This window comes from Patiria miniata, unplaced genomic scaffold, assembly GCF_015706575.1.
Source record: "Patiria miniata isolate m_02_andy unplaced genomic scaffold, ASM1570657v1 HiC_scaffold_14, whole genome shotgun sequence".
NCBI classification, from domain to species: domain Eukaryota; kingdom Metazoa; phylum Echinodermata; class Asteroidea; order Valvatida; family Asterinidae; genus Patiria; species Patiria miniata.
The window spans coordinates 1,204,007-1,216,252 of record NW_024037052.1 but is presented as its reverse complement, the minus strand read 5'-3'; the positions used below and the strand labels follow the sequence as shown (position 1 = coordinate 1,216,252).

Here is a 12,246-nt window from a genome sequence, read left to right as displayed (position 1 = left end):
AAATCGCATGGGGGAGCATTTTCGGGACGATGTTGTGGAAGATGATGACTGAAAAGTCGGCTTGGCCAGATGGATGAAAATATTGAGACAAAAGAACGTTTTTTCGAAAAGGTAGGAGTTGCTCTACGACTAAGAACCTTAACTTTGGAATTTGTGTCCTGGATGAAAAGATAATCTTGATCGAAATCTGTAGCAAAATCGCTACATCAGCGGCCAAAAAAATTCAGTCTCTGTGGAAGCATTGGGCGTCTGGCCGTACTACAGAGCTTGCGATAGTACTGTACGGCCAGACGCAGTCGGGCTAGGTTTCGATAACTCTCTGCAAAATTAGAATTAAAAGCTGAATTTTTGGTGATGCAATGCTCACAACAGCAACTTTGCGAGGCAGAAGTTTGGGGGATTATTGAAGAAACTGTAGTGAGTAAGAAGCTTGCAAATTTGATTCACACTGGTTTTATTATGCAGCACAAACTTTTGCACGATATGGATACCTTAAGTTTTGGGACTCTCATACATGTACACAGTATTGAGAGTCCCAAATTTTGGACTAAAATTTACTGTGCTGTTTGGGCCTTGCGATTCAGCGCGCCATGCATGCTCAGACTCATGGTACATGATCGCACGGTACATTGCGTGGTGATTGCCATCTTTATTTTTGGGAAGCTTGTTGTCGCCGTTCTGTCATCATCATTTTACCCCCAAATTTCCCTAAAAAATCAAAAGCCTGCCCTCTATCTATGACATTACTTCTGGAATCAGCCTCCGCTTCTTTACATTCTTTACATACTGAGTAACCTACATGTACACAAACTAAATAGGTCAAGTTTGTCCCAACTCTGCCAAAAATGACCCACAAAATTCCCCGTTTTGCTCTGACACATATCCAAGACGACAGCAATCTATCAATCAGTCAAGACCCGTACATGTAGTTGCATGGGTAATGTTGTCCCTGGTCTTTATAGTATCTTTTCCCCTTAGATGTTAGAAAATGGGTTTTTTTAAAACCAATTTCAAGACCAGGTTTTACAGTGACATCATTTGTTACTTTTTGTAAAAGTGTTATTGGATTAAGGAAGTAAAGGGAAATATAAGATTTCAAATAAACACTTTGAATAATAGTCCAATGTTTTCAATCACAATACTGTTTTTTTTTTCAAATTTCTCTGGTTATTATTATGTCAGTGTGTGTACATGTACAAATTACCACTACTCCAATGGGAACAACTCATAAACTTGCAAATCATAGTCACATGTAGCACAACAATACTTGTCCCTTTCTTTGTTGTTTAGCATTTTGAATGGGAGTTACGCCAACGTGAGGAAGAAATCGCTGAGCTCCAGAAGGCCCTGAGTGACATGCAGGTTTATCTCTTCCAGGAGAGAGATCATGTCTTAAGGCTCTTTGCTGAAAATGACCGCCTGAAGATACAAGAACTGGAAGATAGAAAAAGGTGCGTGGGATTGTCTGATGAAGATGTTTTAAGTCTTGACTAAGGCTCTCAGCTAATGTTCTGCACTGCATGGATCATAGTGATTAGCTGATCTGGATTAGTGTGTTGAGCTTGTCACGGGTGTTGGTCACTTTGCTGAATTACCACTTCGCCGAATAACCACTTAGCCAAATGGCATCAGGTCAACTCGGACCCAAACCAAGTCGGACCCATGCCAAGTTGGACCCACGCCAACTCGGACCCACTACCAACTCGGACCCACTACCAACTCGGACCCAAGACCAACTCGGACCCACTACCAACTCGGACCAAGCACGACCAACTCAGACCCAACAATGACTTAATCATTAGTTTCAGAGATTATATTTATACATGTAGGTCATCTTAATAGTGCTTATATAGTGAAGATATTCGGTAATTATATTGGTCAGAATGGGGCTTTTAGTTTTGTTGTTTGATTATACTACATTGATTTTGCACTCTTATTACTCATTCACATGAAGAAATGGATATGTGCAATGTTTTCCTTTTTCTGCTTTTTGTGGGTGTGTGCCAAATAATCAGTGTTGTAGGTCTCGAGACCGGTCTCGAGACCACTTTTTGCTGGTCTTGGTCTCGGTCTCGGAAGCTGTGGTCTCGGTCTTGGTCTCGGTCTTGGTCCCCTTTAGCCCCATAAATGTGGCCTATTTACTGGACTGCCTCCGTAAACATAGGCCACACATCCACATGTACAAAAATCGTGTCGACGGAGCCAAATTTTGATTTTCACATTTAGGCTTAGTTTGTAGGGTTTTTTTGCTTTAGAAGTATACTCACCTTCTTTATAGGCTAATCAGAAAGTGCTGCCTTTTTCAGATGTATATTTTCGTGAAATTTCAGATTCATTTTTACACGTTTGTGTATCAAAATTTCAAAATGAAATTTCACAAAAATTAGACATCTGAAAAAGGCAGCACTTTCTGATTAGCCTGTAAAGAGGGTGAGTATGCTTTAAAGCAAAAAAAAAAACTACAAACATGTACATGTACACAAGTCTTGTTAGAAGTTAAGTCCTATATTTATTTAAGGAAAAAAAGAGGCACAATGTAAAGTTAAAATTGCATCTTTAAATATCCGTTAGAAGTCATAGCTGAAACCAAGGGGTGACTGTGGAGTTTAGGATCCGAGTTCCTATAACAGATGAAACATCTACCTTTAACTTTTACTTTTGTCAAGATTGGGTGCAGCCCATTATATTTCTTAAGTATAACTACTTTTTGCTCAAGTAACGTGTCATGTATCAATTTGTCAACACTGCCACTGGTCAAAATTTTGGTCTGTAATCTTTGTGAATAGAAAGGTTACAAGTTTCAACTATAATAACGTGTCTTGTTTTTTTATTTCGACTATTGTTATTTATTATCAGCGGTCTTGGTCTCGGTCTCGGTCTCGGACCATATTGGTCTCCGCCTTGAAGGGGCTGGTCTCGGTCTCGGTCTCGGACTATGCGGTCTCAACTACAACCCTGCAAATAATATAAACCAAATTAAATCACACTCAATGAAGGATTTCAATATGTCACAAAAATGTTGTTCAGTGAGGAAGTTATTAATTTGAAATACATGTAGACCTTTCATTTCATGTAATTGTTAGTTTGTTTAATTTTTTTTTTTTTTTACGAATCTGTTTAACTTTTTATACTTTTTTGATTAACTTTTTTCCCCCATGGAACATCATAGTCGAACATACAGACAGCTAATGTACCTGTAAGGCCTTGAAGGATAATCTTCCCAGAGCTCCAATACTCCTTTTTGATGATTGACATTTCATAATTGTAGGGTATTTAATAAGTTGATCTTTTTTTAGTTCACATGCTGGCTTTGAGTTTTGTGGGTTTTTTAACGAATCTGTGTAACTTACTTTTTTGATTAACCTTTTTTGTTCAATATGGAACCTTCGTTTTTCTTGCAGTGTATGCAATGGTGTTTATGTGGGTTTTTTTGTTAAATACATATACAAATGTACATGAGGAAATTAGAATAGACTTTGTTTTATACTTTATTTATTTTATTGAATGACTTATAATGTTTACTTATATTTATTGAATTAATCGTGTCATGTTTGAAAGTGTTTATGTTTCAATGTCATACTTTCCAATTTTATTTTTCTATGAAGATCTGTTTTGAATTTATGTGGTTTGAATTAAAAATGAAATGAATTGCTGTTAAATTGAGCAAGATGGCGTGAACGATGTCAAATATGAAAATGAATAATTGGTTAAACTTTAATTTTAAATTTTACTTTTGGTTAAAGCGCAATATGTTTCAATGGAAACAAATAATAAAAATAAATAATTAATTACACTTTTAAAGCCCATTTCAAAAAAGCATTTCAATGCGCTTTACGACGACAAACTGCTGCAATACAGATATTTTACCTGACAACTACAATGAAAATTTATACTTAAAAGCATCACTGTATTAACAGATGATAAGTGGACAAACTTTATGAAATTGTCAAATAATTGTAAAAGTCCGAGTTGGTCATGCATGGGTCTGAGTTGGTAGTGGGTCCGAGTTGGTTGTGGATCCGAGTTGGTAGTGGGTCCGATTGAGTTGGCGTGGGTCCGAGTTGGTAGTGGGTCCGAGTTGGCCTGGGTCCGAGTTGGCTTGGGTCCGACTTGGTTTGGGTCCGAGTTGGATCGAAACCAGCCAAATTACCACTTAGCCAAATTACTGCTTTGCCCAATTACCACTTCGCCGAAAGTATTTGCTAACACATTATGCTCGCATGCACAAACTCATGGTAATTATAACAGCTGACTGGTACTTAATATTAAGTGGTTTTCATACTTGTTGTGTCTTCTATTACTAGGTTTATGTGACATTGTCCTCTCAATTCACTTTGAAAGTGCAGAAGTGGAATTTATAAAATATATTAATCATTGACTGTCCGTACACGGTGACCATGTTTTTGGTCGCACACAGTTAATTCTGAAACTTTTTTTTTTTCTTTTTAAATCTTCATCCCCTTCAGTACTGTTTCAAGTTGACTATAGAATGAAAAAAGTTGAATCTCATATGGGTTTGGATAGGAAGGGGTAAAACAACCCCAAGTTTTTCATGTAGCTCGTTTTTATGGCTCCATACATACATGTACGTGTCTGTAGGCATTTCTTTATGGTGTAAATCAAGGACACACACATGCAACATCATCAGTGAATTGTAAATGGAAGACGAGTTTGATTAGAAAACGTGTACTAAACCAATGAGAGCAGATGCAAAAATGTTCAGAGTATAAACAAAGGAAAGGGAAGAGAAACATTAGAAAATCCTTGATTTACACCATAACAAACTTGTTAGTACGTGCGTTTGCGTGCAATTCGGCGAAGTGGTCATTCAGCGAAGTGGTAATTCGACGGAGTGGCAAGTAGGCGAAGTGGTTATTCGGTGAAGTAGCAAATCGTTGAAGTGGTTGTCGACAAAGAGGTTGGTTGGCAAAGCGACTGCAAAAACCTTGTCACAATAGCAGTGCTACTGCCTGTCCTGAGGCTGAATTGAATCCATGTACATGTACCTGTAATCTGTATGTTGTGCAGATGGATGGTGACTGTTTATACTTAAAAACATCACTGTATTAACAGATGATAAGTGGACAAACTTTATGAAATTGTCAAATAATTGTAAACGCTGTCAAATGATTGTAAAAGATGAGTCCGAGTTGGTCATGCATGGGTCCGAGTTGGTAGTGGGTCCGAGTTGGTTGTGGATCCGAGTTGGTAGTGGGTCCGATTGAGTTGGCGTGGGTCCGAGTTGGTAGTGGGTCCGAGTTGGCCTGGGTCCGAGTTGGCTTGGGTCCGACTTGGTTTGGGTCCGAGTTGGATCGAAACCAGCCAAATTACCACTTAGCCAAATTACTGCTTTGCCCAATTACCACTTCGCCGAAAGTATTTGCTAACACATTATGCTCGCATGCACAAACTCATGGTAATTATAACAGCTGACTGGTACTTAATATTAAGTGGTTTTCATACTTGTTGTGTCTTCTTTTACTAGGTTTATGTGACATTGTCCTCTCAATTCACTTTGAAAGTGAAGAAGTGGAATTTATAAAATATATTAATCATTGACTGTCCGTACACGGTGACCATGTTTTTGGTCGCACACAGTTAATTCTCAGAAACTTTTTTTTTTTTCTTTTTAAATCTTCATCCCCTTCAGTACTGTTTCAAGTTGACTATAGAATGAAAAAAGTTGAATCTCATATGGGTTTGGATAGGAAGGGGTAAAACAACCCCAAGTTTTTCATGTAACTCATTTTTATGGCTCCATACATACATGTACGTGTCTGTAGGCATTTCTTTATGGTGTAAATCAAGGACACACACATGCAACGTCATCAATGAATTGTAAATGGAAGACGAGTTCGATTAGAAAACGTGTACTAAACCAATGAGAGCAGATGCAAAAATGTTCAGAGTATAAACAAAGGAAAGGGAAGAGAAACATTAGAAAATCCTTGATTTACACCATAACAAACTTGTTAGTACGTGCGTTTGCGTGCAGCGAAGTGGTAATTCGACGGAGTGGCAAGTAGGCGAAGTGGTTATTCGGTGAAGTAGCAAATCGTTGAAGTGGTTGTCGACAAAGAGGTTGGTTGGCAAAGCGACTGCAAAAACCTTGTCACAATAGCAGTGCTACTGCCTGTCCTGAGGCTGAATTGAATCCATGTACATGTATATATACATTGTACCTGTAATCTGTATGTTGTGCAGATGGATGGTGACTGTTGGGGAGGATTCTTTGATTGGCAATGACGGACTGACAACCTTGCGGGCAGAGTACAGGTCATTGTTTGCAGGGCTGGGTAGAGCTTCAAGTTCTCTCTAGGTGTGCTTCACAAAACAGGTCTCTATTAATGTTGTGCATTTTTCCAATAATTTAGTCTTTGAATATTGGAACTTGAATTTGAACAAAAAAATCATCCAATGACATTGAAATAATTTGGAATGTATCGATATAGATTTTGAGCTAGCTGACAACCTGGCATTTGGCAGATATTGAAGATCCACATTAGGGCTTACATTCCTCATGAAAACTCTCAAACCATCTGCGTAAAGTGTGGCGTTTGACTAAACAAATCAAATCTCTCAACTTAAACTCATAAAATCACATCATGGACGTTTTTTTGTCATTGCTCACATTAAAAAAACAATTCAATTTGATAAAATGCTATTCGGATATTCGGTGGATGATCAAATATTTGGATATTCGGTATATTTTGCACAACCCTTGTCTAGACTAAGCAATTGCAATTTGTTCCACACTAGTGCAAAAGTATGTTTAGAGATGATGCATTCATGAACATGTATGAATGTTGGTGCTGCTTTAATACCCCACATGTACAATCAGTTACACGTATAATGTGATATGGAAGTAAACAAACCCTGTTAGTTTGGATTTACCAAAGGTGTACTAACTTGAACTTTTCCAATGATTTGATTTGTACTTGACAGAATCCAGCATCTGTTATCATTATCAAGCCCATCAGGTCCTGAAGTGACATACTTCCACAAAGAACCATCAACGCGGGCAATTGTCACACAGAAACACCCACAAAAGAGACATCCACATGCAGGTCAGTGTGTAACACCGCACTGGCAACTCTACCAACGGGGCTGCAGACTCATATTTGTCAATGTCCTTGGCCAAAATTTGTTAATCAATTCCCTCGCCCATCCATGGGCAATTCTACAGAATTATAAACCTGAATGCCAACAATTCTTAATGGCCAAAATGCCACAAAAGAAATATACATATCAATTTGAAGCATATTATCTGTATTTTATTGACATGTAGTTTATTTAAAAGGGAAGATACAACATCATTGCAAACATCAAAAAACGAAATGATCAAATTATGACGAAATATATTACTGGACTGTCAGTGAATGACAGTCTAAAGCATCCTGTAAAATCGTGGCTCCTGGTGTGCTGACATTTTCAAGAAACCTTGTATTATTCATACACTGGTCGGCCGAACATCGTTGAAGAAAACTGGCTTTTTTCAAAAACTGCTCCTAACTTTTCATATTTAGTCATTCCGCATTTTCTTTGCAATCAATTACGCATCTGTGTAGGGGTACAAGCCTGCTAGACTGATTCTCTGACCTAACTTCCTCAAAGTGTACAAAGTGCTACGTCTCATCTTACGTCTCATGTCACCAGACCACAAGAACATGGTTGGATTTCTTAGATTTTCTGGCATTTCCGAACCCAAAACGTGAAATAGGTCAGTTTAAAGGGAAGATACAACATTGGCAAATATTACAAAACGATATGAACAAAGTATCACTAAATACCTTAGTGGATTGTTAGGGAATGACAGCCTAAAGCATCCTGTAAAATCGTGGCTCCTGGTGTGCTGACATTTTTTAAAAAAAATGGTATTTTTCCAACGCTGGTCGGCCGACCAGCAATGGAGAAAACTGTTTTTTTTTTTTAAAACTACTCCTAATTTTTCATAATTAGTTATTCTGTGTTTTCTGTGCAATTGATTACACACCTTTGAAGGGGTACAAGCCTACTAGACTGCCTCTCTGATCTTACAATCCCCCAAAGTCTATAAATTCTCCGTTTCATCTTAAATGGGGTCTGTGAACCAGACTACAAGAACATGAATGGTTTTCTTGGTTTTTCCAACATCTACAAGCCCAAAACGTGAAACAAGTCATTTTAACAATATTTGCTAAAACATACTAATCCTCCAAATCCATTTATTTCTGATTATTGCAGCAAAAGCAAATGTTGTACATGCCCTTTAACAATATTTTTTATAGCACACTAATCCCCCAGATGCACTTATTTTGAACATTGCAGCAAAAGCAAATGTTGTACATTCCCTAACAAGTTCAACAGTTTGGCTGTTACTTGTCAATGGAAAATCAATTGATGACAATACAAAAAATTGATTTGTCTGAGTACGTCCGGTGTTTTGAGCCAATTTCTACTACAGCAACAAAGTTGGATGAATAATTTCTTCTTTGACTCATCAAAGTAACTAGTGACTAACTGATATGTTTTATCAGAATTAAAATCTACCCCGTGATTATAACTACAATTACATACACTGTTGAATTGCCCAAAATGTACGTCTGACACTGCGGAACTGCCCCCATTTAAACATTATTAAGAGTAAACCTAGTCAAGTTCCCTTGTATTGGGTATTTTAAGTGTCAACAGTTCTTCAAGTTGTCCTAAATGTCTCATCCTTTTCCAAACAAGCAAACAACTCAAGGAATGCCATGGATAAGCCAGTTCGGTATTTCAACTGCTTATGTGCACAACGATATGGGTCACCGGTCATTCGGGATAGTAGAACGATCAAAGGCGCATGAATGCGGGTGCGCGACGCTTGTGTGTAAATTACCACCAGAGTGGTCGTGCGCGTAACATCGCCTAACATCGTGTCAGCAATGTTATCCCAAATGACCTCAGGTCATTGAAATACAGAACTGGTTTATTACAATGAATTACAGTCGGGCATTAGAAGACTTTTGACCCAACTTTGAACATTGCATTTTATTCTGGCAAACAATTATATATCTGCACACACTGTCCATCAGATTTCAAAGGTATATGAAGGTGTAACCTGTAATTTCCAAGACGTCTCATGTTTTCTTCTTACTTGCCTGTCTGGTTTTTTTTTTCCAGAGGGTGAAATATTGGGGTTTAAAAGCCAGAGTGCCAAGCAGACCACAGAACAACAGAACACGGAGGAATGCACAACACAGAGTTACTGCTAACACAAAAGGTAGGTAGAGATTACATACCGGTATGGTTGAGGCAAAGGGTGGTTGATAAAACATTGCAAAGCCAACACTCCTCAGATCTCATACCAACCATATCAGGCCCATTTTTAGTATTTGTGGGTCAGATAAACTAGTGGATCATAGTATTAATACAATGTATGTCAAATCAGGTTTTGCCCTTCATTGATGTATAAACACTGAATACTCAGTGTGTTACCTCCTGAGTAAAAGTTGGAAAAAATCACTCTGTTGGGACTCGAACCCACAACCTCCTGCTTTCTAGTGCAGATGTTTTACCACTTGACCACTGAGCTAATGGGATCGGTTGGCTGGCTCGAATCTGATGTATTGGTACATGGCAGCGGGCATCGCATTAACTATTTATAAGGTCTATGGGATTTTAATTTTTTTTAAGCATTAATATGGTTAAGGTTTGTGACTCATGATCAGAGGGTCAGGGGTCCGAATCTAGTTGCCGGTTATATGTGTGTCCTTGGGCAAGCCACTTCACCCCCACTTGCCTCTCTCCACCCAGGAGTATAAATAGGTACCGATATTAGCTGGGAAGTAACCTGCAATGGACTGGCATCCTATCCAGGGGGGATAAAAAAATATCCTCGGTCGTTTCATGCCTTTGAAACCGGAGATGTATTGGCTAATGACAGACTTTACTTACTTTCATAGTATTAATAGTAAATATATATATCTGTTGCAGCTTTTGGTAGGTGTGTTGATAATTCCTTGATCAGCTGATGAAATTACCTGTAGTTACTCCCCTGAGAAGTGAGTTTGGCAAAAAAGCCGCCTCATCATACCATGAACTTTCCAAGATTAGTTACATACGTTATCCCAGTAAAGTTGCTTCAATCACGATAATTGATCAGATCATCTCCAAAATGGTGGTTTCTTTTGTCCGAGTCTGTACCAGCAGGTTGATCCTGTTACCATCCATCAATATTTTCCAATCCTCATTTCAGTCCAACAGCGCCCAGCCCAAAGCTGTCTATCCTGATTCAGACCAGCAGCAGGCAGAGCCAGAGAGTCTGTTGCTACAGATTGAAGCTCTACAATCTCAGATGAAGGAACAAGCTGAGCTATCTAGAGAGCGGACGGAAGCCTTGCTGGAGGATCGTAGGGTCAGGATGGAAGAGATGCAGACTGTGATTGAGAGAGATCGCTCCAAGATTCACTCCCTCAATGAAAAGTAGGAACTCCCTTCATTGATTCCTTATAATCTTAAATGAACTTGACAAAGGTGCCCAGTGGCATAGCTAATGATAGGGGAGGAGGATGAGGGGCATGGACCCCTCTGCTCAAAGACTGCCTCCTACTAGAAACTGAGGTCCCTTTAGGGCCCTCCAGCAACTTGGACCCCAGTTACATCCTTGAAGGTACCAATAAAGATAAATGCACATGTGTGCAGTTTGGACAACGGGCAGGGGTTTCAAATAGATTATATTACCTGGTGTTTGTGTTGTTGCATGAATTGGCAAAACATTTCTAAATATGTGGAGTGCCCTGGCCTCATGGTCTGGAGCATTGAACTCGTTGTCTGTGGGTAATTCTACAGGTTGTGGGTTCGAGTCCAGCCTGGGGTTATGGTGCATGTTCCCTTTGGCAAGACACTTTGTCACTCATTGCTTCGCCCCACCCAGGAGTAAATGGGTACCTGTGAGAACAGAGATCGCAATTGTGATTGATTTTAGCTACCTTGCGTCGAAATGACTACACCGAGCTGTATGGGCTTTATTCAGGAGTCGACTATATTAAATTGAAAGCGAGGTAAAATCTTCATATTTGGAACTTGCAAAGAGAAATTAAAGCAGTGACATAAAATTAATTACAAATTAATACCAGTCTGCTTTAATGAAAATTTAAATTTGTTGTTAAACATACCCTAATGTTTTTAAGCCACATTTAAAATAAAAATTGAAAGTGAGGCTAGAATGCAAAAATAGTCTGGCACCATCCTATTCAATAGTTTATAAAATACTGTCAGGGAACATGACTAAAATGACTTCCTCGTGAATAAAAATCCATATTCCACAGGAAGCTGAGATTGTATTTGCAATGTTTCATTGGCCCAATGATCAGGGGTAATAATAATGTAAAGCACTTTGATCTTAGTTATTTTAGAAACCACAGTCTTTCCACACTAGTATATTGGCAACACATCTTGCCAAAATAACATGGAGGCATATGCAGTGTGTGCTTGCTGAAATTACATGAGTCAATTGACTAATAAAACCAAATTAGGTTTTGTCCATCACCGATGTATAAACACTGTATTCTCAGTGTGTTTCCTCCCGAGTGAAAGTTGGAAAAAAATCACTCCGGTGGGACTCGAACCCACGACCTCCTGCTTTCTATTGCAGATGTCTTGCCATCTTATGAATAGTTAATGTAGTACCCGCTGCTATGTACATCAGATTCGAACCAGCCAACTGATCCCGTTAGCTCGGTGGTCAAGTGGTAAGACATCTGCACTAGAAAGCAGGAGGTCATGGGTTCGACCGGAGTGATTTTTTTCAACTTTAGGGAATGACAGCCTAAAGCATCCTGTAAAATCGTGGCTCCTGGTGTGCTGACATTTTTAAAAAAAATGGTATTTTTCCAACGCTGGTCGGCCGACCAGCAATGTCTGGTTTTTTTTTTCCAGAGGGTGAAATATTGGGTTTAAAAGCCGAAGTGCCAAGCAGACCACAGAACAACAGAACACGGAGGAATGCACAACACAGAGTTACTGCTAACACAAAAGGTAGGTAGAGATTACATACCGGTATGGTTGAGGCAAAGGGTGGTTGATAAAACATTGCAAAGCCAACACTCCTCAGATCTCATACCAACCATATCAGGCCCATTTTTAGTATTTGTTGGTCAGATAAACTAGTGGATCATAGTATTAATACAATGTATGTCAAATCAGGTTTTGCCCTTCATTGATGTATAAACACTGAATACTCAGTGTGTTACCTCCTGAGTAAAAGTTGGAAAAAATCACTCGGTT

At 38.9% G+C, this 12,246-nt stretch overlaps 1 protein-coding gene across 1 annotated transcript; it reads left to right on the top strand.

Moving 5' to 3' along the window:
- The first annotated feature begins 606 nt into the window (after positions 1 to 606).
- LOC119722190 (coiled-coil domain-containing protein 77-like) lies at positions 607 to 10,074 on the top strand. Its single transcript, XM_038192237.1, has 5 exons — positions 607 to 624; positions 1,291 to 1,451; positions 6,946 to 7,067; positions 9,142 to 9,195; positions 10,070 to 10,074. The coding sequence occupies exons 1-5, from the start codon at positions 607 to 609 to the stop codon at positions 10,072 to 10,074; spliced, it is 360 nt and encodes a 119-aa protein (XP_038048165.1).
- Positions 10,075 to 12,246: the final 2,172 nt, after the last annotated feature.

Coding starts and splice junctions, on each gene's coding strand:
- LOC119722190 (XM_038192237.1), top strand. Junction 1,452..6,945: donor GAACTGGAAGATAGAAAAAG/GTGCGTGGGATT, acceptor TGTACTTGACAG/AATCCAGCATCTGTTATCAT. Junction 7,068..9,141: donor AAAGAGACATCCACATGCAG/GTCAGTGTGTAA, acceptor TTTTTTTTCCAG/AGGGTGAAATATTGGGGTTT.